Here is a 25,859-nt window from a genome sequence, read left to right on the forward strand (position 1 = left end):
ACCAAAGTCGGCAAATGTATGGGCACCTTTAGATTAACAGCTATGCAGTGAAGAGCAGCACATGACCATTGTGTAAGAAGTTGTCTCTCTGCACCCTGGGAGATTTTTCTATAGTAAACAGCACATGATAAACACATGTTAAAAGGCAACTAAACGTAAAACACATGGAAGCTTGAAAAAAATAACTATTTATGCTTTGCATATAGCATTTTTCACTGGTTACTAGGAATCAAAATTTCACAGATGAATTGCTTGAGGTGAAGCAATTCTGTACCACACATGGATGACTTCCTGCAATGCAAACAAAAGCCACCATATACAGCCTTGTATCGGCTACTACCTGGACTGTCACTAGCAACTTAACAGCCACTCTACGTGAAAGGAATGCACTGTTGGTGCTGGTAAAACTTCATAACACTAGTTTATAGACAATGTTTTGAGTTACAACCACTATAACTTCACTGATGGTACTTAACCACTTAAAGTCCCACAAAGTTTTTTGCACTAACATCTTTGCCTTTTGCTATAATTTTTTTTAAGTACCTGACTGGCCATAGTCTGATGGCATCCCATGATCTGTGCTGGCAGGAGAGTGGAAGTTTCTTCCTTAACACAGAGCTGATCACCTGTCCCAGGTCACCTTCTCCTACTGCCGCTGATAGAGGTTAATTCTTTGCAGCTAGTAGTGCAAAAAAAGCATTAAAGGGAACCCGAGCTAAGAGGGATATGGAGGCTGCCACATTTATTTCCTTTTAAACAATACCAGTTCCTTGGCAATTCTCCTGATCCCCTGCCTCTAATACTTTTATCCATAGACCCTGAACAAGCATATGCAGATCAAGTACTCTAAATCAGCTGAATCAGGTTTTACTGGATTAGCTGCATGCTTGCTCCAGGGTTTTGACACAGGCACTACTTATGCCAGAAGATCAACAGGGCTGCCAGGCAATTGGCATTGTTTACAAGGAAATAAATATGGCAGCCTCCATATCCCTTTCATCTTGGGTTCCCTTTAAACCTTTCCCACACCATATCCAGTGTGTTAATACATATTAGATGTTATATATTAACTTCTTATCACACTGTCCTGCCTGGAATAGGAAACAATGTCTTGCTTATCTTATATAGCATTTTTATAAAGACACTGGAGATGGTGAAGGAAGGGTGAATACTTTATTATGCACATAGCTGGAGTAAGACTTTACAGGAATTGATGGGACTTTTTTGAGCTTTAGCTGCAGTGCTAGTTACAAAGAGTTAATCTCCCAGTATCAGCATGGAAGAGATGGGCAGAGTCAGCTCTGTTTTCAGAGGCAAAGGCTTATTGCTGAACCCTCCCAGCAATTTTTTTTACTATGTGGGTGAGAATGAGGGGATGGGTTGGGAGCATTTGAATGGAACAGAGTTTGCTGTTCAGTCCAGCCAAGCAGAATTGTTTTTACTGGCACAAGAAGTGAACAGCATACCCAGCCAGTGAGGTAATAATACAATAATTATAATGAATGGTGGTTTACATGCATTTCTTAGATCTTTGTGGATTAGAACTTATGATGCAGTATATGAAGCTCAATATGCATTTAAAAATGACAGGAGCTTGAGCTAGGTCTTTAATGCAATGGCCACCAGTACAAACAGGCAAAGATAGTAAATTGATAGTAAATTGCACTTATTTGCATAATATAAAGCAAATTGATTTGTTTTATTGACCACTGGAGTGAAATGTTGCATCATATAAACCCAAAATGGTTATCTGTAGTTTGATTCTTCTAAGGTCATCATGCAGGTTTTGGAACTTATGGTATTTTCCCTTACAAAGTCATTAACGGAATAATATTTTCCTGAGATGCAATCATTCAATCAGATGTTCAGGACAGTCAGGGCCGTGCAGAGGGTCCTTAAGTGGGGGGTGCTCAAATTTAAAAAGGGGCCTGGCAATGCCTTCCCCTGCATGCCCCCCCCCCCCCCCGCCTCGTTTCTGGCTAGGGGGGTATTGATTGTCATGCTGCTGAATGCAGATGATGGGTGCCATGTGGGTTATGGGTGTAAGTACTGAGTGTCATGTGGGTTCTGGCTATGGTTGGGTATCGAGTGTCATGCGGGTGTTGATTGCAAGAACTTAGTGCCATGTAAGATCTGGGTGCATGTACTGAATGTCATGTGGGTGCTGGGTACAGGTACCGGGTGTGACATGGGTGCGAATACTTGGCGTTGGGCATCACATGGGTTTTGAATACAAAATATAGGTAGAAGGCTGCGCATCCCTGACCCAATACTGTACAATTGAATGGTTAATCGCTGTGGCGCACACCGCCCCCCCTGGACTAAAATGTACGCCCGCATCCAAACAATGCAATACTGGTCTATGGAGAAATTTTAGCTTCCATCATAGTTTTGCATGCAAAAATATAATATACTGGACATCTGCACCAACGTTTAAGGTAAATCTCCAGAGCAGATGTCCTAACACTAAACTGACCTAAGTTAAAAGCACATGTCTTTACCCTGGCAGCAGCTACGCTAAAATGTGTAACTTACATGCATATGAGGTGATGAGTCATTCAGTTGCGGCCCATGTTGGTGAGCGCTTGCTTTGTTTTCTGCTGTATGGGTTTTGAAAGCAGGTACTTTGGGTGCGGGTACGGGTTAAGTGGATACTTGGTGCAGATAGTGGGTGCCATGTGGAAGCTGTGTGCAGGTGTGGGTACTGGGTGCAATTTTAGGCCTGGGTGCAGATACTTGGTGTCATGTGAGTGTGAGATCTGGGTGCCAGCTATGAGGGGAAGGGGTGGCTGATGGGAAAAGTAGAGGTTAGTGTGGGTGCTGCAGGAAGGGGCAGGGCCATGCAGAGGATCCTCAAGGGTGTGGTGCTCAAATTTGAAATCGTAAATCGTGCTAAATTGTGTATGTAATACCCCCTCTCCAGAAAGCATAAGGCAGTTTTAACCCCCCCCCCCCAAACACACACACACACACACACACACGCACGCACGCACGCACGCACACACACACACACACACACACACACACACACACACACACACACACACACACACACACACACACACACACACACACACACACACACACACACACACACACACACACACACCTTTATAGCAGTATCAGGCAGACTTTGTGTCTCCTTCCAACTTTGCTACCACCCTCAAATCAGCAGTGGTAGGTGCCCACTGTTAGTGGGTTAGAGTGGGCACAGTGGAGCCCACTGTGGAGGCCCAGACTCACCTTTCATTACTGGGACCTCTGTCTCTCTTGATCTGCACCCAAACCTCTTTTCAGGCAAAGAAGTGGTTACCAATATGCAGTGGTTGCTAAGCATTAGTAGATGCAAAACTGCAGTAAGTGCCAAGGTGCAGTGGGTGCCCAGATGCAGTAATGGTAGGACGCAAAGGTTCACTTTGTGGTAAGTTGCAGTGGGTGCCGAGATGCCAAAGTAAAGTCTGTGTCAAGCTGCTTTGGGTACCAAGGTCCAGTTTGTATTGGGTGTTTATTTGCAATGGGTGCTATGTAGTATTGGGTGATGAATGAGTAGCAGATCGTAACAATAGTGGGTGTCATGTGAGTGCTAATTGGTACAGGGAGCCATGTGAGTGTTGGACATGAGTGAGTAGGGAGTGCCATGTGTGGTCTGGATGTGTGCCATGGGAGAGTACTGTGTCTCATATGGGTTCAGACCAAGGATGGGTACTGGGTGCTATTTGGGTGCTGGCCATGGACACGTACTAGGTGCATATAATGGCTTTGGAACTTGGTGACGTGTGAGTACTGTGCCATGTGGTTGTTGATTATAGGGGTATGTGGGTCTTAGGTGCAAATACTGAGTGCCAAGTGGGTACTGGGAGTGAGTACATGGCAACATATGGGTGATGGGCGCTGGCTAGTAGGGTATTTGTTGTCATGTGGGTGCTAAAGGCAGATGCTGGGTGCCATGTGGGTTCTGGGTGCTGGCACAGGGTGTCATGTGGAGTCTGGCTGTTTGGGTGTGTATCAACCATCATGGTATGTTGATTGCTGGTACTCAGTCCCTTTTGAGTATTGGGTACACAAGTACTGGATGTCATATGTGAGTGCTTGCTGTGGGTGCTGGGCACCAAGTGGAGGCTTAGTGCAACTGGAACTACTGCAGATGAAACATGTGGGTGTTGGGTGCAGGTACTGGGTATCACATAGGTGCAAATACTTGGTGCCATGCCTGGGTGCTAGCTATGGTTGGGCATTGTGTCAGGTGGGTTCTGAGTGCAGGTACTTTGGGTGCTAGTACTAGTTATGTGGGTGCAGATAATGTGTGCCATGTGGAGGCTGTGTGCAGGTGTGAGTAGTGGGTGCCATGTTGGGGCTGGGTGCAAGTACTGTGCCATGTAGGTGTGAGTACTGGGTGCCAGCTATAGGGTGAAGGGGTGTAGGTACTGGGTGTCATGTGGCTGTTTGATGCAAGTACTAAGTGCCATATTGAGGCCAGATGTGAGTATGAGTATTGGGTCCTGCTTGGTGCAAGTACTGGGTGCTTGCTATAGTGGGGGTTACTGGTTGAGTGTAATGTGGGTGCTGAATATTGGTGGGATTGCTGTGGGTGCAGGGGGTGGGAGGTCACTGTGGGTACTGCTATGAATGGCATAGTTGCTGCTAGGGGAGGTCGAGGTCAGTGTGGTTGATAGGGGAAGGGTAAGCCACTGTGTGTCCTGGGGGAGAAGTAACTGTGGGTGCTGTGAAAAGTAGAGATCAGTATAGGTGCTGGAGGAAAGGGAGGTCACTGTGGGTCCTTTGGGGGGGGTCACTGTGGGTCTCGGCAGGTAGAGGTCATTGTGGGTGCAGGGGGTGGGAGGTCACTATGGGTGCTGCTATGAATGGCATAGTTGCTGCTAAGGGAGGTAGAGGTCAATGCGGGTGCTGGGAAAGGGTAGGCCACTGTGGGTGCTGGGAGAAGTCAGTGTGGTTACTGGAGGAGGGAGTGGATGCTGGGTGTTGGAAGAAGCCACTGTGTGCCCTGGCAATGGGAGAGGTCACTGTAGGTGCTGCTTTTGGGATGGGAGGTCCCTGTGGATGCTGCAGGGGACAGGAGGGTAGCCACTGGGGGAGGGAAAAATCACTGTGGGTGCTGGGGGAGGGATAGGTCAGTGTGGGTGCTGGGGTAGGCAGGATCACTGCTAGAGCTGGGGAGGGAGAGGTCACTGTGGGTGCTGGGGGAGGGAGAGGTCACTGTGGGTGCTGGGGGAGGGAGAGGTCACTGTGGGTGCTGGGGTAGGCAGGATCACTGCTAGCGCTGGGGAGGGAGAGGTCACTGTGGGTGCTGGGGGAGGGAGAGGTCACTGTGGGTGCTGGGGTAGGCAGGATCACTGCTAGAGCTGGGGAGGGAGAGGTCACTGTGGGTGCTGCTATGAATGGCATAGTTGCTGCTAAGGGAGGTAGAGGTCAATGCGGGTGCTGGGAAAGGGTAGGCCACTGTGGGTGCTGGGAGAAGTCAGTGTGGTTACTGGAGGAGGGAGTGGATGCTGGGTGTTGGAAGAAGCCACTGTGTGCCCTGGCAATGGGAGAGGTCACTGTAGGTGCTGCTTTTGGGATGGGAGGTCCCTGTGGATGCTGCAGGGGACAGGAGGGTAGCCACTGGGGGAGGGAAAAATCACTGTGGGTGCTGGGGGAGGGATAGGTCAGTGTGGGTGCTGGGGTAGGCAGGATCACTGCTAGAGCTGGGGAGGGAGAGGTCACTGTGGGTGCTGGGGGAGGGAGAGGTCACTGTGGGTGCTGGGGGAGGGAGAGGTCACTGTGGGTGCTGGGGTAGGCAGGATCACTGCTAGAGCTGGGGAGGGAGAGGTCACTGTGGGTGCTGGGGGAGGGAGAGGTCACTGTGGGTGCTGGGGTAGGCAGGATCACTGCTAGAGCTGGGGAGGGAGAGGTCACTGTGGGTGCTAGGTGGAGGGAGAGGTCACTGTGGGTGCTAGGTGGAGGGAGATGTCACTGTGGGTGCTGGGTGCTGGGGGAGGGAGAGGTCACTGTGGGTGCTGGGGGAGGGAGAGGTCACTGTGGGTGCTAGGTGGAGGGAGAGGTCACTGTGGGTGCTGGGGGAGGTAGAGGTCAGTATGGGTCCTAGGTGGAGGGAGAGGTCAGTATGCCACACTAGGATTCCTGTCTGGGCCTCTTCACTTGAAAGTGTCCCAGGCGGGGCGGAGCTTCCCGCGGGTGGGCGGGGCTTAGCGAGGTCGGGGGCGGGGCTTATTTTGCGCTGCGAGAGGGACCTTTTTTGAAGATTTTAAAAAGGGGGGTGTCTGGGCACCCAGAGCACCCCCTGTGCACGTGCCTGAGGACAGTAAGTAATCAGAAGATAATTATCCTTTTTTTCCATAAATGGGCCAATTAGTGCACTTTCTCTCTTCAGATACAATGGTAAAACCCAGCATTCAGATCAACAAAATTCTTGTATTCTGTTTGTCATCCGAAGAATCGTCTTACAATGATTTTCTACACATACTGCATGGTTTTGTATACAAATCAAATGTAAAAATCTGATCGAGCGATTGCCTCTGACTTTGACCAAAGCTCCGCCTATTTCCCGCTATTCACACATTTCTAGTTAACTACCGCTCTGAATGGCTGTCTAGCTAGCTAATTATGATGTGCAAGAGGGAAGATTCATGGTCAACTTTCGAGGAAAGTAAAACTTACACATTGTACAGCACAAGATTTCAGTACTTTTTGGTACTCAATAGCAAAAGTTAAAAAAAACAAAAAAAACTTTTAAGTCACCATTAAATGTCTATTCTAAACCCATGTATGCAGACTAGTAGAAATGGTTTAAGCACAATTCAACTTTAAAAATATTAATAGCACCCATTTACATCTTCTGTTAGTATTGTCTAGTATGAAAGGGAATCTGAAGCAAAACTGAAGAAAAAAAACAGATACTTACCTAAGGAGAGGGGAGGAGAGAAGGAAGGTCCTATAGAGCCTTCCCGTTCCTTTCCTCGTTCAGTCAATCCTGCCCTGGCTTCCCCGGTAGCAGTCTCCGACCGATCTTAGACTGCTCTCTTCTGCTGCAGGTGGGTTACAGAAGTCTTCGGGAGCACTCAGGCTTCTAAAGATGGCATGCTCTATACTGCGCACACGTGAGTGCCCTCTCTTGCACACTCGCACGTGCACAGTACAGAGCCACCCGTCTTCAGAAGCACTCGGGCTCCCGAAGACTTCTGAAAACCTCCTGCGGCAGGAGATTTAAATGGAGGATCCTGCAGGGCAAATGAGGCGATGAGGAGAGGAACGGGGAGGCTCTGTAGGACCAAAAGCCTTCCCTCTCCTTAGGTATCTGTTTTTTGTTATGTTTTTTAATTAATGCTTCAGATTCAATTTAAAGCAAAAAACAGAATACTGAAAATCCTAGAAAGTACTCTACTTTCAGTCTTACCTGGTACAGACTTGCAAGATGATGTTTGGTTTTGATTAAAAATGGCTGATTTACACCGGGATGGTCTACATCATGTGCCGCAGCTGCCAGCAGGCCGAGCATGATATCAAGAGGAGTGAGATAGCTGGCAAGCTATTGGAAACAAATATATGTATCTTTATTTTTCTACAGACAAAAGAAAACAAAGTGCATATTTCTTCCATTCTAACTGATGTAAAGGGAGGCCTAAATCCACTGCACCAATGACAACGCTCTTTAGCGTGGTTGAGTAAGCAACATGAATAAGCAATATTTGCAAAGATGTGTGGACATGGTGCGAGTTTAACCGATCTGTAGTAACAACAACCAATGTCTTACAAGCAGATCCCACCATTCTGTTATGTATGGAGGAAACTTTTGTCTTTTTGGCTACCAGTCAAACTATCTATTTAACTAGTTATCTCTGACCTAAGCTGGCCAAATACCATTCAATAATCACTCAATTTAGTTTTTAATATTCAGGGCTAAATTCAATGTCTGTGTTTAGTCGGTTGTAAGGTTACTGGACAGAACATTGATTGTTATATTGATCCTAATTTAGATCATAATATCGAAAACAAAAAATTGAGTGATAATTGAATATTGTCTGGCCAGCTCTATTCCTGGGGCACATGATGTCTAAGAGATGACTAGTAAGAAGGGAATGAACTGGATAACGTAAAAAGGACAAATGCATGTGTAGGTAGTCCCCTGTTAACGAACAAGATCGGGACTGTAGATTTGTCCTTAACCACTTAATGACAAGCTGACTTATAAAAATGTCCTGCTAGCTAATCTTCACACTCCAGCTGTGATAAAACTACAAATCCCATCATGCCTCTGCCTCCCCGAGTTATGCTTGGAGCTGTCAGAATATTGCAATGCCTCATGGGACTTGTAGTTCCACCACAGCTGGAGTGCCAAGGTTATCCATCACTGTGCTAGAGCCTCTTAATGGCTCCAGGTCGTCTTTATAAGTCAGACAGTGCTGCTGCCGCTGTGCGTCTGCACGTGCACGCCCCCGCACGTGAAAATAGTGGGGAAAAAAAAAACACCAAAGAAAAAATACACCTTTATTTCCAAATACTATATTGTCACCATACTTTGTACTAGGGACATAATTAAAATCTTGTGATAACCAGGACAAACGGGCAGATAAAATGTGTGGGTTTTATGCACAGTAGCAGTGTTTATATTGAAACTATAGGGGATGAAATTGGAGAAATAGTGTATTTTCTCATTTTTCCCTTGTTTTACCCTTTTAAAATGCATTGAAAATAAAGTAATTACTGAAAACAAATATCAACCCCAAAAAGCCCAATTGGTGGTGAAAGAAACAAGATATAGATCATTTCATTGTGATTAGTAGTGATTACGCTATTGGCAAATGAAAATCACTCTTGTCCGTTAGGGTAAAAATGCCTTTGGTGTGAAGTGGTTAACCTGAATCTATCCATAAATTAAAAAAACACTGTGCCATCTCTGTGCCCCTGTGCCCTCTGTGTCACTTCTGGTCCCGTGTGTCTTCAGTGCCCCCTCTGTGCCACCTGCCCCCCACTGTGTCACCTCTATCCTCCTGTGTCCTCAGTGTACTGCAGCAAGATGTCATTTTACCAGTTTAAAAACTATTATTTTATTTAAGTTATTCAAAATCAATTTTCTCAAAAACTACAAAGTCTTTTTGCACAAAAAGTTTGACTTGGTACCACAGACTCACATTTCACGTTCATTAACAAAATCAATTATTAGGAAATAAAGCTTGATAAACGGACTCACCTTTGGGTCTAGCAAATAGCAGTGCATAGCTTGTGTGACATCTGCAGCATGGACAGCATTGTGATATGGGTTTTGGCTGTGGTAGTCCTCTTGAACCATAACTGCAAATAATAACCAGATTGTTCTAAAATGTGCCTGTTTATTATTTTGCAAAATATTAACAAATCTCATTAGGTCTACACATGACTACTGGATTACAGGAGAATTGTTTTGCGATTTTTAAATTAAAGGAGAGTTTCTTCAACTACAATAAATGCTGTCATCTGTTGCCTATAATTAGCGATACAAATTAGGAAGAGATATTTAACAACGACATTTTGGTCTCCGTGGCTCAATAAAAGGACTAGAAATAAGGCTTTTTCTCATCTTGGGGTAGAGACAGGCTACCCCTCAGTCTCATCAATCACTCAGTTATTTGTTGTGACGTATGGTCATTAAACACGCTATGGTCATTATTTGTGGAAAACTGAGCAAGTGATGGTTGACCACTTTATTAAGTAAATAAAACAAAGTAAAATATGCTTTCATGATAAAGAAAATCTCAGGGTGGAAATCTTCCCTTGGGATTCTTTAAATCAGACCTGAACTCAGAACTTCCTCTCTTCTCTAAAAGATACACAACAGCATAATAATCATTAAACAAAAAAAATGTCTTTGTTACAGCCGATACAAATCCTAAAATAAATCTGCACTGTTTCTACTTCCTGATTCATGGAAGCAGACATATTGTTAACATCCTGTGCTTTCAAATTAGCTTATCTCCCATCTCTGTCATGACAGTCATATGACACAGGGGAGAGATCAAATTTCAACTTGTGATTAGACACAAATAAGGGAGAATTAAAGTGAACCTCCAGACTAAAAATCTACTCAGCTGCACTGAAAAGGCTTGGTGTTTCTTTAAAGGGAACCTAGACAGGAAAATGAAAAAGATTTTATACATACCTGGGGCTTCCTCCAGCCCCATACGCTCTGGTCGATCCCACGCCGCTGTCCTCCGCTGCCTGCATCTACGAGAACCGGCTCCCGTCACTGACGTCATCGGAGCCAGCTACGCAGGAGAAGTGTGCCCTCTACGTATCTCTCCAGCGGCTGCTGCAGAAATACTCAAACAGCGCACTTCCCTTACGCTTAGAGTGGCTCCGACTGACGGAAAAGCGGGGAGCTGGTTCTCGTAGCTGCGGGCAGAGGAGGATGGCGGTGTGGGATCGATCAGAGCGTATGGGGCTGGAGGAAGCCACAGGTATGTATAGAATCTTTATGTTTTTCATCTATGGTTCCCTTTAACAGTTTCACAGCATCAGAACTTTGTTTTTCTTACCCAAGCCTCATTTTTAGCTGCACAGAAGCTAAGCTCTGCCCCATCAAAGAAATCTGCCTGGGCATTTTTCCCCTGACACTGTGCAAAGCATGATGGGATTTCTGATGTTGTTCTCATTCTGCTGTTTTGGTGCAAATATTTTTTTTACATTTTGAATTTGAGATTTGAAGCCTAGCATGCACAGCTGGGAGGACAAATGACAGTTGGAACTGTGTCTCATGCTCCCTGTCACCTCCTTTCAACCAAAAAGATGGCTGCCCCTATGAAATCACAAACATTTACCTGTTCTTTTAAAACAGGGTGGGTGAGAGATTACGTTACCTATCTATTTCAATTAACATAACTAATGTAACTTAATGACAGTATGTTTGTTTAGGCTGCAGTTCCTCTTTAAACAGACTAAACTCTCTAACTACATACAGGGTGCATTTTTCTGTTTTCCTTTTGTGCTGTGCACAAGTTCAGGTCCACTTTTAAGGGCTAGTGGGTGATAGAATCCAACAACATTTACCCACAACTTAATTTACTTTGTAAAACTGAATACCCCTCCCCTGCTTGACTGCTCTGCTAGCAGAACAGATATTGATCACCTGACTGCCTTTGACATTAAAAGAATACAAATAAAGCACCGGAGAGTGCTAGTGTGGCTACAACATCACATCCCCAGAACAGTGCAACTTGTATAAGTGTTAAAGCAAATCTGAACTCAGTACTTCCTCTCTGGTCTAAAAGATAAGCAGCAGCATAGTAACCTTTCAATAAAATAATTTCTCTGATACTGCTCAAAGAACTCCTGCCATAAATCTGTAGTGTGTCTACTTCTTTAGATTGTAAGCCTCTGGTAGGGCCCTCCCCCTAGTGTTTCCAGCTTGATTATGCAACCTCACTGTCTGTCACCCATGGAAGCAGACACAGGGTTAACATCCTGTGTTTACAAATTAGCTGGGGCTGCCGAGATTCCTGTGTTGGCACAGCTGAGAGCTCAAATTACAATTCGACAGGCTCTTCTCTCGAAAAACAAACTGGGTGGATTAATCCGTATTTTCCTTGTGTCCCGTGCATGAGTTCCGATCCACTTTAACAAATTATTACCTGAATTTGACTGTGTACTTATAATAACATTGTGTACCTATAATAACATTTACTATTTGTATAAAGAAATAGCTCATATGTCATAATTAAAAAAATATGTTATTTTGAGTAGAGACAATGTCCGTTTTTTCCCCATGAATTAGGTTATCCTCCACCTGCTTCCAAATGCTGCTTTGCATGAAGGGCTGTTAGGTTCATGGACAACTCACAGATAAACTGAACTCCGCACTTGACCTGCAGATTAATAAACCTCCCAGCTTTTGGCCCATTTTTCTAGTACAAATCTGTCAGCTTATACTTGTGCATCTATCATGATAAATGCAACATATTCATTTATTTGTATTACAGATTTGAAATATTACAATTAAATGTCATTATGTTTGGCTTTTCAACTGCTGTTCTGTTTGCTAAGGTTTTGTGTGCAGAAGCAAGTGTTGCTTTACTGCTGCAGTAAGGAATTCTTTAACATTTTTTAAACATTTTTCTTGTAGCTTGGAAACTCATAACTGAGGCCTATTTTTCTATAGAACTACCTTAGCTTTACCACGATGCACATTCAATTTTTTGAACTTTCAAAGCTTGCTAGTCTAAATTTAATAAATAAAACAAAGATGAAGAAAATCCAGAGCCAGATTATCCACAAGGCAAAACTAGGCAGTGGCATAGGGCCTGGAGAGAGTCTAGGGGCCTGGTGGATGCTAGCCTCCATCAAATCTTACTAAAAAAAAAGACAGGTGACCATCAGTGGTGGGTAAAAACTGCTATCTTGCCTAGGGACCCATTTCTAAGGAAATCACTATACAGCCTTTAATGTGGTACCTAGTGTACAACATTTAACAAATGTAGACTTACCAAGAAATCTGTGCAACTTCACCATGTCAAGCTGGAAATGATGGATGAGTCCGTGAACATTAAATAAATGACACAGCAATGTTACAAGGCTGTTACCTGAAAAAGAAGACAAATATACATTTCTTAAATTCAGCATAGTGTATTCCAACTCTTCGCTTCCGATAAGTATTTGTATGTTAGATTCATAGAATTCTGGCAAGCATATTGGATGCATCCATTACGTTTCATATAAAAGAGCTACTCTTACAATGATGTAAAACTCACACACTTGGTAGCAAAACCTTACCATTTAAAAATCAATGTACAGACACACAGAATTATAGATACGCACACACACTGCAGATCTTGCCTATTTCTACAGACTACTATGAGCCTGATGCAGTGAACTGTAGTAAAGTTGCCGTGCACAGGAAGTGTTTCCCAGGCTCTAGTAACAGTAAAATTGCTGTGCACTCCTTGCACACGGCAACTTTACTGCAGTTTTCTCCACCAGGCCCTATGACTGTTGTCTGCAGCTGATTACTGGAAATTAGGAACCGCGGAGGGGTAATTCCATCCTATCTATTGAATATTTCAAGTTATGAGTATGAAATATGTATTGAATACATGATAAATCATCGATATCAAAGAGGTCCATTTCTTATGAATTTTGAAATAAAAAAAGTTTGGAATAAATATATTTTGAAATAAAAAAAATATTGCTAACTAACCACCTCTTGTGTAATATTGTGGTACCTCGATGTACCCCTTAAATTTGAATATAAAGACCCTAATTACCTACTTCCAATTTCAAAGCTTTGCAAAACATTATACTGTATGCCTCTAGTACTCAAGTTGGAATTTGTGCTTTATCAAATCATTGTCCTAGCATAACATTGCTGTGGAATCTATGCTGCAGGACTTTATAGTTCTCATTGTGGTAATCACAGTAATGACATTTATAATTCTACAATATAAGCAGCACAGCCCTCACAATATTTACAATCCATGTGCTAATCATTCACTTCTATATTTACAAGAGCTTCACCGGAAGTCAATTCATGTGACTCTGGAGTCTCTGTCTCTTGGTATTTGTCCAGGGCATTTATAAAGATGGGCGGTTGCCTATGGTCAAACCTGCATGAGGCCTACAAGGACATTTCAAGTATACAAATCAACTACAAGTCATGGTCCCCCAGCAAAATCCTGATCTCCCTATGTCATATAACAAGCACTGCCACGACTCCTATTCACAAGTGAGGCCACAGGCATGACTTCAGGGCCCCCAAGACCCTGTGCCCCCAAATATAGCGAGCTCCCCCAGCAGTTTCGCCTCTGATAATATTTTTTCTCATTTTTTTCATATACCTCCATTTTTTTGTGCAGAGGTACACTACTGCTTCATTTTAAGCAAATGGTGTGGCTTAGTAAAAAGGACACTGTAGATAGATAAGCATATTAAAAAATCAACTTCTGCTGACAGATGCAGGCTGATTACCGTATGCTATTATTGTGTAATAGGCTACTAAACCTGGATTAAAATTGTCAGTGGTGTGTACTTTGTTAATCTTTCCATGGCCAGTTTTCTGGCTGTCTGCATCCTAAATCTTGGTCATATTTGACATGTTTCTTTAAAGCTTTATATTAATCAGGTGCCCAACTGCCTCTCATTGTGAACTACATCTGAAAATTAACTAAAAAGGCACAATGGCAATTTTTTTTTTAAACGTAACCAGTTCCAGAGCCTTACCATGCTTATCTACGCCCCTGTAAACTTCACTTGCGGATCAGAGGCATAGATAAACATCTTTGCATTCGCTCTGCGAAAGCGATCGAGCCCATGTCGCTGGTCCGCCAGTCCATAATTGGTGAATGGGAACATGTGTTTCCAAAGATGATCAAACTGCCTGTAGTGAATGATCACCAGCATCAGCAAAATGCCTGTGGTTATTCACAAAATGAAAGTAAAAACATACACATACATATACATTTCTGTGTACTGTTCAGTACACAAGATAGTGAGGGGACATCTAATGTCCAGAAAGTAAAAAGACATGTTAAATGCATTAAAATAAATTGAAAAATAAATCCTCCATTAGTTATTAACTCCTTCTACCCCTCTCCCATAGTTACCAAAATAAAGCATCTATAAAACAAACAACCCCCCCCCCCCAAAACATCTACATATATATATATATATATATATATATATATATATATGTATATACACACACACAGTATAGTATAGTATAATCTGTAATGCTACATGGCTGACACTACTGGCTGGTGCTAGAAAGGCTAAGCTATATGTATATATCTTGGCTTAAAGCAGATCCGAGATGAAAAACTATAACAAGTAACTTGGCTATATATCTTATCTAAAGTTTAGATAGTTTACACAGCATATCTAGCTGCAAACAGCTTCAAAAGTTTATGATGATTTATTCCTGTGATACAATCAGGGCAGCCATGTTCTGTTTGTCACCTTGTGACAGGCTGGAGATGCTATCAGCTTGCCTGTGTGTAAATTCAGTCCCCTCTCCTCCTCCCTTCTCGCCTCTGCCTCTGTAATCAATGGCTAGTAACCTACTGCTCCTCCTGCCCAGACTGAGCTCCCATAAGCCTTTGCTACAGTGCCAAGGCACAAAAGGAGCTGTGGGCGAGGCTTGTTTAGTTTATAAAGGAATTAGAGTATTAAAACAAAACAAAAAAAGTATTTGGCTTGAGGAATGCCCTATAAACTATATGAAAGGAACACAATTATGCAATGAGTAAAAGTTTATCTCGGATTCACTTTTTAACCACTTAAGCCCAACTGGACAAACATTCTCGTCCAGTTGGGCTGCGCACACTCCCGCCTGGGGTTTTTCTGAGTCACAAAAAGTTTCCCGTCCTCCTAATACTTCCTGGAAGCGTACGATCACGCTTCCAGGATTTTTTAAGTGTGGCCATCTTGTGGCCATATAGTAAAACTACACCCACATCTATTTTGTATTAAACAAATACATTATTTTACATTTAAAATGAGCTTTTTACCTCCCACACCCAAAATTACCCAAATACATTTTTTTTTATAAAAAAAAAAAAATTACAATTAAAAAAACAACAACAACATAAATGGTTACCTAAGGGTCTGAACTTTTTAAATATACATGTGAACGGAGTATATTAATATATTTTTTTAAATTATGGGCTTGTAAATAGTGATGGACGCAAATTGACAAAATGCACCTTTATTTCCAAATAAAATATCGGCGCCATACATTGTGATAGGGACATAATTTAAATGGTGTAATAAGCGGGACAAATGGGCAAATAAAATACATGGGTTTTAATTACGGTAGCATGTATTAATTTCAAACTATAATGGCCAAAAACTGAGAAATAATGATTTTTTTCCATTTATTTCTTAATATTCCTGCTAAAATGGATTTAGAATAAATAAATTCTTAGCAAAATGTATCACCCAAAGAAAGCATAATTGGTGGCGGAAAAAACAAGATATAGATCAATTCATTGTGATGAGTAGTGATAAAGTTATTGGCAAATGAATGGGAGGTGAAAGTTGCTCAGATGCAAAAAATAAACAACCCTTCGGGCTTAAAGGGAACCTAAAGCGAGTAAAATTATTTAAAATAACCACATGACATAGCTGCAAATGAAGATTACATACTAACCTCACCGCCAGTTCCTCTCAGAAGCTCACCATTTTCTTCTTACAGTGATCCCTTCCAATTCTGACAATATTTTGTCAGAACTGAAATATACCAGTTGCTGTCAGTTATATATTAGCAGCTGTCAGTTACAAATGAATGTGCAAGGTAATGTCCATGTTTCCCTATGGCTCAAGTGGGCGATATTACAGTTTAACAGTGTGCGGACCAGGAAGCGGTTATGGGGTAATGGCCATTTTCAAAATGGAGGACGGAGAATTCTATTGATCACAGTGGACAAACAGGACGCAGGATAGGAGAAAGAGATTGAGGAGTAGACGACACGGGAGGAAAGTATGTTCATGTATGGTTAATTTGACTTTTTATTTTCAGTTCAGGTTCTCTTTAAAGAGAAACTCCGACCAAGAATTGAACTTTATCCCAATCAGTAGCTGATTCTCCCTTTTACATAAGAAATCTATTCCTTTTCACAAACAAACCATCAGTCTGTATGACTGATATTGTGGTGAAACCCCTCCCACAAGAAACTCTGAGGACCGTGGTACTCCTGGCAGTTTCCTGTCTGTGAACCTTGTTGCATTGTGGGAAATAGCTGTTTATAGCGGTTTCCAACTGCCAAAAAAGCATGCAGCAGCCACATCACCTGCCAACAGTAAAAATGTCTCCATGTAATAAATGTCAGAATGTAAATCAGGGATTTAAGATTTTACAATGGGCAAACACTGACTAAATCATTTATACATAATTATTGTAAAAATGAAGCATTTTTTTTATTACATTATTTTCACTGGAGTTCCTCTTTAAGTGGTTAAAGGACCGCTATTGCAAAAAAAGTGTAAAATGTAAAATACATATTAACACATACAAATAAGAAGTACGGTAAGTTTCTTCCAGAGTAAAATAAGCTATAAATTACTAGCTCCTATGTTGCGGTCACTTACAGTAGGTAGTAGAAATCTGACAGCATTGACAGGTTTTGGATCAGCTCATCTCCTCATGGGGAATTCTCAGCATGGCCTTTATTCTTTAAAAAGACACCTCCTGAAATGATTTATACACATATGCTAGCCAGCCTCCCTGCACCCATTTTTGGCAGTTGGACGGAGCAACTGCCATTCACTAAGTGTTTTTAAAAATAAAGAAAACCCTGAGAAGCCCCATGAGGAGATGAGCTGGTCCAAAACCTGTTGGTTCTGTCAGATTTCTACTACCGACCGTAAGTCACAGCAACATGAGAAAAGTCATTTATAACACATTTTACTCTGGGAGAAATGTACTTCTTATTTGTTTATGTTTACATGTGCTTTAAATTTTATGATTTTTGTGATAGCAGTCAGTTTCCTTAAAAGGAAATCCTTGTTTCACAGTTAGATAAAGATGACAAGTTTCCCACATTACCTTTCATACAATTAACTGTCACTTAGTGGGGCTCAGGGATGTAGCAACAGGGGGTGCAGAGGTAGCGACCGCATCGGGGCCCTTGGGCCAGATGGGCCCCAAGGGGCCCTCCCTCAACTGCAGTATTAGTTCTCTATTGGTCCAGTGCTCATGATAATCACTTCTATAGATGCTTTGAATAGTAATAATCATTAACAAGCTGTTCCCCATCCCCTTCTTGCAGCTCTGACACTGTGGTTGCCATTGGCAAGTTTTGGTGCGCCGTATGAATTGTTATGTACAGAGTGCTTGGGGGGGGGGGGGGGGGCATGTAAAACTTGCATCAGGGCCCATAGCTCCTTAGCTACGCCACTGTTGGGGCTCCTACAACCAACATATTAGAACACTTTTTTTATTTTGAAGTTTATTTTGATGAAAATTCTACCTGCCAATACATTTTTGAGATTTGAGTTTTGAGATGTGACGGTAAACTGGAGCTCCCATAGAAAATCTTCACCACTGAGAGAGATAAGCTTGAGCTTCAGTTTTGACATTCCATGCAAATGCTACTGATTAATTATCTGATAGCTCCATTTCAAGCCAGAAAGAAATTTGCATGGAAAGTCGGAATCCAAGTTCAACTCTAGAGGGTCATATTGGTCATATTCAAACCTGGGAATCTACAGTAATGCTGCAAAGCAAGAATGCAAGCCACTTACATAGCTTGCCATATGGAGATCTGTAGATTCAGTCTCATAGCTTGTATTTTGCCTCCTTGATAAATGCTGAGATAAAAGTTGTTTTCTTTTATTAAAGCGGACCCAAACCAAACATTTTTTTAATTCAAAATATTTAGTTGCACCACTTTGACACATACAAAGATAAATAAACACTCCTTCAAGCCTATGAGCATTTCAGTGCATGCTTTTCACCCTTCTCTTTTATAACTAGGGTTATACAGGTGGCAGCCATTAGCAATTCCTCCTTTGCCAGACACCTGCTACTCACCAGTTTGCCGGTTTCTGTCCCAGCAAAATGAAAGGAAGGGAGGGGTTCCTTCAATAAATGTAAAATATTTTATATTTGTCATCATGCAGCTGAAAAAGGCTGCTATTTATTATTATAATTTAGAAAAATAGATTTTATTTCTGAAATCTTGTATTTTTAGTTTGGGTCCACTTTAACTGCTTCCGGACTGAAACAGTACAAATCTACGTCCTGCAGGTGTTGCTGTGGCTCTGACAGGACATAGATTTTACTGCTTCGGAAACAAGCAAACTTTTATCACTGCTAACAATGACTGCGTCGCTATCTCCCTGCCGCAGTTCACTCGCTCTGTGTCTAGAAGACAGCAGAGCTCTGTGAGCCAGTCAGGAGACGATTTCATTGGCTGCTGACCAGGTGACCACTGTAAGCCAATACCATTGGCTTACATTGATGGACAGGGTCAGGAGCCAATAACAGCGGCTCCTGACCTGCGTACAAAGCTCTGCCGTCATAGCAATGGCAGAGAGATAATCCTGCGGCGATGGGAGAGTGTCGTGACTGGTGGGTATGTGTAAGATTTGTCGGTAAGCGGCATTTTGGGGTACCAGCAGTCCCTGTTCCTTAAGGGGTTAACTTAATGTTAACCAATTTCAAATGTGCCTTAAAAATAAAATATCCTTCCTTTGCAAAAGTATACTTAAATGTCTAAATATCCTGTACTTGGCTCTCAGTCAGAATGTATAAAGATTAATGCCACGCTAACATTAGCACAATTTAGTTATGCAAACAAATGTGGGCTGATATGTTTTAAATGCCAGAGCTGCTGTTTATATTCAGACTGGCAGTGCAACTTACCATTTGTCAGGCGGTCAAACAGGAATATGTCGAAGTTCCACATTCCCACTTTAGATAGCATATGCTGTGAAATGAAAGAACACAGGTTATTTTATGCCACTTTTATAACTTTCCTACATTACAAGGGTCTGACAGAAAATGTCTTGTATTTTATATATATTATTAGACATGGAGTAACATGAACTGCTATATTTCAAGGGCTTTTAATCACATAGGCAGGAGAATTATTTTGATCGAAGAGCTGTGTCACGGAACAGCCGTGAGAAACTAGAACACAATCGGTTTATTGCGCCGATCACCCTGGATGGTAGTCAGGCCAGCGATTTAGAGATTGACATTCCGGGTTATTTTAAATAGGAAGTTTTTTTTCCCCCTGTTAGCAGCTGGCAGGAAGACTGGCCCTGTGACTGCTGATTAAGCCAGAGGTGTAAACTCAAAGTTTGTCTAAGCTGATCTCACATTCAGATGTTAATTGAAGGAGCCAACAGGGCCTTTCATAGACGGAGATCCCAAGAAGCAGACACAGCTGGACTCCAGTCAGGCTGACTCCAGCCTTAGCAGGAAGAAATGAATGTACTATATAATCTTTTGCCCATTTACAGAATACAATAAATAGGGTGGTTATGAGAGCGGTATCATTGGATCCGTAGGGTCATGCTGGATCTCTTGATACCAGTCGAGAGGGGCCCGGGGCCCCTACACCCCAGGTATGAATCTACCCAGGACCCTGATCTGCTGCACTAGCCATGTCGGATATCATATTAATCTGTATTTTCCTCCAAGTATGAAGCTGTTACCCCCCTAAATGTAACGTGTATGGTTCAGGAGTTACAGCAATTCATAAGTTTAGCTCTAAAATCTCTCAGAGGGAATGAACTGTCATTTGCTGGTAGCTCAGAGGGGGCCGGCATTGCCACACCCCCAAACCAGCTTCATCAAAAGCACAGAGCCATCAGGCGGGCTTGAGTCCTCCACCCTGAAACATCTTGAACTCATCGGTGCCAGCTTGAGGATATGCTGGCATCCATCTGGTCTGAACTCTGAACTTTGATTGAAACCCAGAACTCTGATTTTTCCCACAAAAAGGACATCTTTCCAGGAACTAAGTATTTTTCTCCCTTCTTTTATTTTTTATACTGGCTATTACTGTTTTAATAATTGTTGATTTTAATAATTGTCTGTATATATTAATTATTTATATTGCATGAATAAATGACTTTCTCCAAGTCATTCACTGTCCGCTACCCTGCTTATCAGCACACACAGAACTGATCCCGGGTCTCTGAAGATACGCTACTGTTTGTTTGTTGTTGGCTAGACAGAATACCGTGTGTTTAACCGTTTTATTCGGAGGACTAGTCAGTCAGTAAATCGGGTCCACTGGCCCATACCAGTGGTGGTGGCAGATACCGTGGAATCGTGTGTACGTTGTAATTACCCGTGTCTCACAGGCTCCCTTCTGAGTTGTCTGTGGCTAATTCTTAACGGTTCCTGTGCATTGACTGCGACCAGAGTTCGCACGATCCGTGCGCTGGCACCGTTTAGAAGGCTAAGTGCGGTCAGCCACTAGGGCTCCTGTGACAGTGTTAGGCAGCGGTTGGGACCTGTGTTGTGCTGAAAGTATCTAAGATAGCGCTAGCGCTATCAAGAAACGAACTAATTCGTTGGTGTAGCTGGAAGGCAATATATTTTTTATATATACAGAGAGACTGTGTAGCCAGTACCCCTCCCCAAAAGTTTTATTTTATTTGGCATGGAAATGTCCGGGAACTACCAGAACATGTGCCTGTCGGACCTGCAAAATCTTTGCCAAGCGAGAGGCATTGACGTCGGCCGCAGGAAACAACAGGACCTGATAGCAGACTTGTCCAGATGGGATACCCAGCAACTGCGAGAGCCGGGAGTGTCCGCTGAGGTGGATACCAGCCCATCTGACAATCGAGGGGAACCAGAGGCTGAAGATCCTAGGCGTACAGAGGTTGAGCATCCTGCGGGCCCTGTTGCAACAGTTACGCCAGAGAATGTCAGTGTGGTCCCCAATCCCAGAGTTTCTGACAGTACTCGCCCGGAACTGGCCAGTACTGGACTGTCCATGGGTGCTGACCCGGTAATGCAGCAGGCATTACAAAAGCTGATGGAGACTGACCTGGAAAAGTACATGCAGTACATGGAAGCACGAGAGGAACGGGAGCACCAATCCGCAGAACGCAAGGCTGCTGCTGCAGAACGCCACGCGGAGAGGGATGCCGCAGAGGCGCGGGAGAGACGACAGCATGAGCTCAACATGGCAAAGGTTCAACAGGCCAGCCGGAGTTCACCGCCCAGCCTCCCTGCTGAAGGAGCTGCAGCACCCGTAAGTGCAAAATTTAAATTTGCTAATATTGAGAAAGACACAGACATTGACTTGTTTTTGCGGTCTTTTGAAAAAGCATGCCGTCAGTATCGTCTGTCCCAAGACCAGTGGGCCAGACATCTGACACCTTTGCTGCGCTACAAAGCGCTTGATGCCTTCGCAGAATTGCCTGCGGAGAAGGATAATGATTATGCTGCTATAAAAGACGCTATCATTACTAAGTACCAGCTGACGCCAGAAGCCTATCGGAAAAAGTTCAGGGCCTGGCAGAAAAAGTCTTCTGATTCGTACCGAGATGTGGTCAGCAGCTTGCTCACCACACTCCGCCAGTGGACTCTAGGCCTCACCAAAGGGTCTTATGATGTCCTGGAGGACTTGATAGTCCACGAACAATTTCTGAACATTTGCCCTGCTGATGTACGACAGTTTGTGTTAGAACGCAGGCCGGCTTCAGCCACTGTCGCTGCAGACCTTGCTGAGACTTTTGCAACTACCCGGGTGGCTGATACCTGCAGAACTGTCCCATCCAGCTGGAGAGGAGGTCAGCCCAATACCTCGTCAGACTCTCCTGCCCCTGTGAGCTGTCAGCCACAGAGGCCACCCAGCACAGCTTCTGCACCCAGGGCTGCAGCGCCTGGAGAGGTCACCTGTCACTACTGCCGCCAGCCCGGACACATGAAATTCGACTGCCCGGAGCGGAGACAGACACCACCAGCACCTGGATCATCTGCATCACCTGCACCTCACCCACAGCAGAGGCAACCCGCCAGCGAACCACAGCCTGGATCATCAGATTTTGTCCTGTTTGCCCGCGGAAAGGAAATCCGCGACCGAACCGACCAGCAGCAACTTGTTAGAGTGAACGGCAAAGTTGTCATCGGATTCCGAGACACCGGAGCTGACATCACGTTAGTTCACTCACACCTTGTGCCAAAGGAGAGCATCAGCTCCAGCCGATCCCTTGCCCTTACTGGAGTAGAGGGCACCCTTTTTCACATAGCCCACGCGAGAGTGAAGCTGGATTGGGGAGGAGGGGTCCACGAAAGGGTTGTTGGGGTTATGAAGGATCTCCCAGTCCCTGTGTTGCTGGGGACTGATTTGGGCAAGCTTGTGTCCTACTATGAACCTGCCACGACCGCCTTGTCGCTCACGGAAGGAGACGGACTCTCCACCCACCACCAGGTACTTTATACACTTGGGGGAGCACCAGGGGGAGGTGGGTTGAATGTGCCCAGTTCAAGGGTACCAGGTTCAATAGTGCCTGCTTCAAAGGCACCTGAGTTTGAGGTACAGACTGTCTGTTGTGATGATGCTGTAACTGTACCTGAGTTTACTGTACAACCTGTCTGTAATGGAAAAATGTCTATACCTGTCAATGTCATTACTGCATGCAATGATGATTTGAGTAATGTCCGTCGGTGCCATTCTGACAGTGTACCTGTGCTAGCAGTACTGCGCAGCTGCACTGCTCAGAACCCGAGCTCAGAACAGGTGGAGGGGGTTCTGGCCTCCTCCCCCTCCTCTGACCGCAGGGATGAGACCTTTCAGCCGCTGCCCTCGTGTGACATGAGCCAGTTGGCTGAAACTGACAGCGCCGTATTCTCAGCCGCACTACAAAGTGACCCAAGCATGGAGGTGCTCAGGCAGCAAGCCGCTGAGCCCCTCGCAGACGGGGCCGCTTTCAAGGTGTACTGGGAAGGTGGAAGACTGTACAGTGAGTCTGTACAGCCCCCTACAGGTAGATCCCACGCGAATACCAAATGGCTTGTGGTCCCGAGTGCGTTCAGGGGACATGTGCTGAAATCCGCACATGGTAATCCTCTGACAGGGCACTCAGGGGTCCGCAAGACACTTGCCGGTATTCGGAAACAGTTTTATTGGCCCCGGATGAACAGGGATGTAGCAAACTACTGCAGAGCATGTGCCGTCTGTCAGGAGCTGGGAAGGTCCAGGGATTCCCGCGGGGTTCCCTTAGGTCCACAGCCACTTAGCAGGGGAACCCTGCGTGGGCTGGCTGTTGACCTAACCAACCCACTGCCCGTTGTCAGCAGTCCCGGCAGACACCACGTTCGACTGCAGTGGCGCAAACGCCCTGTCCAGAACGGTCCATGTCGGGTCAACCCTGAGGGTAGCAGACCGCGACCGGTCCAGGGGAACCGAGCCACAGGCTCCAAAAGGTTTCCCTGCCGCACCGGCAACCCGAGACCCGTCAGCCAGGTTGGCCGACACCGGAACGCTGATGGGCTGTCCCGGTGTCAGGGGGGACTAGGCCCAACAGCGCCAATGGCTGCTACGACGGATGTCTTGCTGACAACCCTCTACACAGCGTCAGGAAGGGGGGGTGTCATGGAACAGCCGTGAGAAACTAGAACGCAATCGGTTTATTGCGCCGATCGCCCTGGATGGTAGTCAGGCCAGCGATTTAGAGATTGACATTCCGGGTTATTTTAAATAGGAAGTTTTTTTTCCCCCTGTTAGCAGCTGGCAGGAAGACTGGCCCTGTGACTGCTGATTAAGCCAGAGGTGTAAACTCAAAGTTTGTCTAAGCTGATCTCACATTCAGATGTTATTTGAAGGAGCCAACAGGGCCTTTCATAGACGGAGATCCCAAGAAGCAGACACAGCTGGACTCCAGTCAGGCTGACTCCAGCCTTAGCAGGAAGAAATGAATGTACTATATAATCTTTTGCCCATTTACAGAATACAATAAATAGGGTGGTTATGAGAGCGGTATCATTGGATCCGTAGGGTCATGCTGGATCTCTTGATACCAGTCGAGAGGGGCCCGGGGCCCCTACAACCCAGGTATGAATCTACCCAGGACCCTGATCTGCTGCACTAGCCATGTCGGATATCATATTAATCTGTATTTTCCTCCAAGTATGAAGCTGTTACCCCCCTAAATGTAACGTGTATGGTTCAGGAGTTACAGCAATTCATAAGTTTAGCTCTAAAATCTCTCAGAGGGAATGAACTGTCATTTGCTGGTAGCTCAGAGGGGGCCGGCATTGCCACACCCCCAAACCAGCTTCATCAAAAGCACAGAGCCAGCAGGCGGGCTTGAGTCCTCCACCCTGAAACATCTTGAACTCATCGGTGCCAGCTTGAGGATATGCTGGCATCCATCTGGTCTGAACTCTGAACTTTGATTGAAACCCAGAACTCTGATTTTTCCCACAAAAAGGACATCTTTCCAGGAACTAAGTATTTTTCTCCCTTCTTTTATTTTTTATACTGGCTATTACTGTTTTAATAATTGTTGATTTTAATAATTGTCTGTATATATTAATTATTTATATTGCGTGAATAAACGACTTTCTCCAAGTCATTCACTGTCCGCTACCCTGCTTATCAGCACACACAGAACTGATCCCGGGTCTCTGAAGATACGCTACTGTTTGTTTGTTGTTGGCTAGACAGAATACCGTGTGTTTAACCGTTTTATTCGGAGGACTAGTCAGTCAGTAAATCGGGTCCACTGGCCCATACCAGTGGTGGTGGCAGATACCGTGGAATCGTGTGTACGTTGTAATTACCCGTGTCTCACAGGCTCCCTTCTGAGTTGTCTGCGGCTAATTCTTAACGGTTCCTGAGACACTGACTGGGACCAGAGTTCGCACGATCCGTGCGCTGGCACCATTTAGAAGGCTAAGTGCGGTCAGCCACTAGGGCTCCTGTGACAAGCTGTTCGTCTGAAAAGCCCTGTATGTTGTAATAGTAATGAAACGTTCACTTAAGTTTAGATTACTCCCATCTGTTGGAAAAAGTCACTTGCACTCTAATGCTGTTCAGTCAACTGGTTTCACTTAACTCCTGTGGCTGAATATGAGTCTCTCACACGCCCATCAGATACTGAAGAGACATCATAGGCAACATCTGGCATAAAGGATGTAGGAAGAGTCAGAATGGTAGGCAATATTTTTATGGCCAGATATGCAAACTCCATTTTTTCTCATATTTAAATTTGGAATATTCATTTACTGGACCTTACTAAATCCTGTCTGGAAATGTTTATGTTGGCCTTTCTGAATATGCCCAAGATCTACGTGTGAATGGGCCCCTGATCAGATGAATTTCTGGTGTGCCAAGACAGATGAACAAATACAAAACACAGAATTTCTGGCTCTGCCCCTGAACTAGTGGTTTAGCCCGGTCCAGTTGTCA

At 44.3% G+C, this 25,859-nt stretch overlaps 1 protein-coding gene across 6 annotated transcripts in view; it reads right to left on the minus strand.

Annotated features, from left to right (window-relative positions):
* Nucleotides 1-25,859, minus strand: part of PDE7B (phosphodiesterase 7B) — a 514,887-nt gene that overhangs the window by 14,959 nt on the left and 474,069 nt on the right. For all 6 annotated transcript variants that reach the window (XM_068231627.1, XM_068231626.1, XM_068231628.1 and 3 more), the window contains 4 exons: nt 19,343-19,406; nt 12,471-12,566; nt 9,206-9,306; nt 7,412-7,543 (listed from right to left, as the gene is read on the minus strand). In XM_068231627.1, coding sequence (XP_068087728.1) covers nt 7,412-7,543; nt 9,206-9,306; nt 12,471-12,566; nt 19,343-19,406 — 393 coding nt within the window. The remainder of the gene's footprint in view (nt 1-7,411; nt 7,544-9,205; nt 9,307-12,470; nt 12,567-19,342; nt 19,407-25,859) is intronic.

This window comes from Hyperolius riggenbachi, chromosome 4 (genome assembly GCF_040937935.1).
Source record: "Hyperolius riggenbachi isolate aHypRig1 chromosome 4, aHypRig1.pri, whole genome shotgun sequence".
Classification (NCBI taxonomy): Eukaryota; Metazoa; Chordata; class Amphibia; order Anura; family Hyperoliidae; genus Hyperolius; species Hyperolius riggenbachi.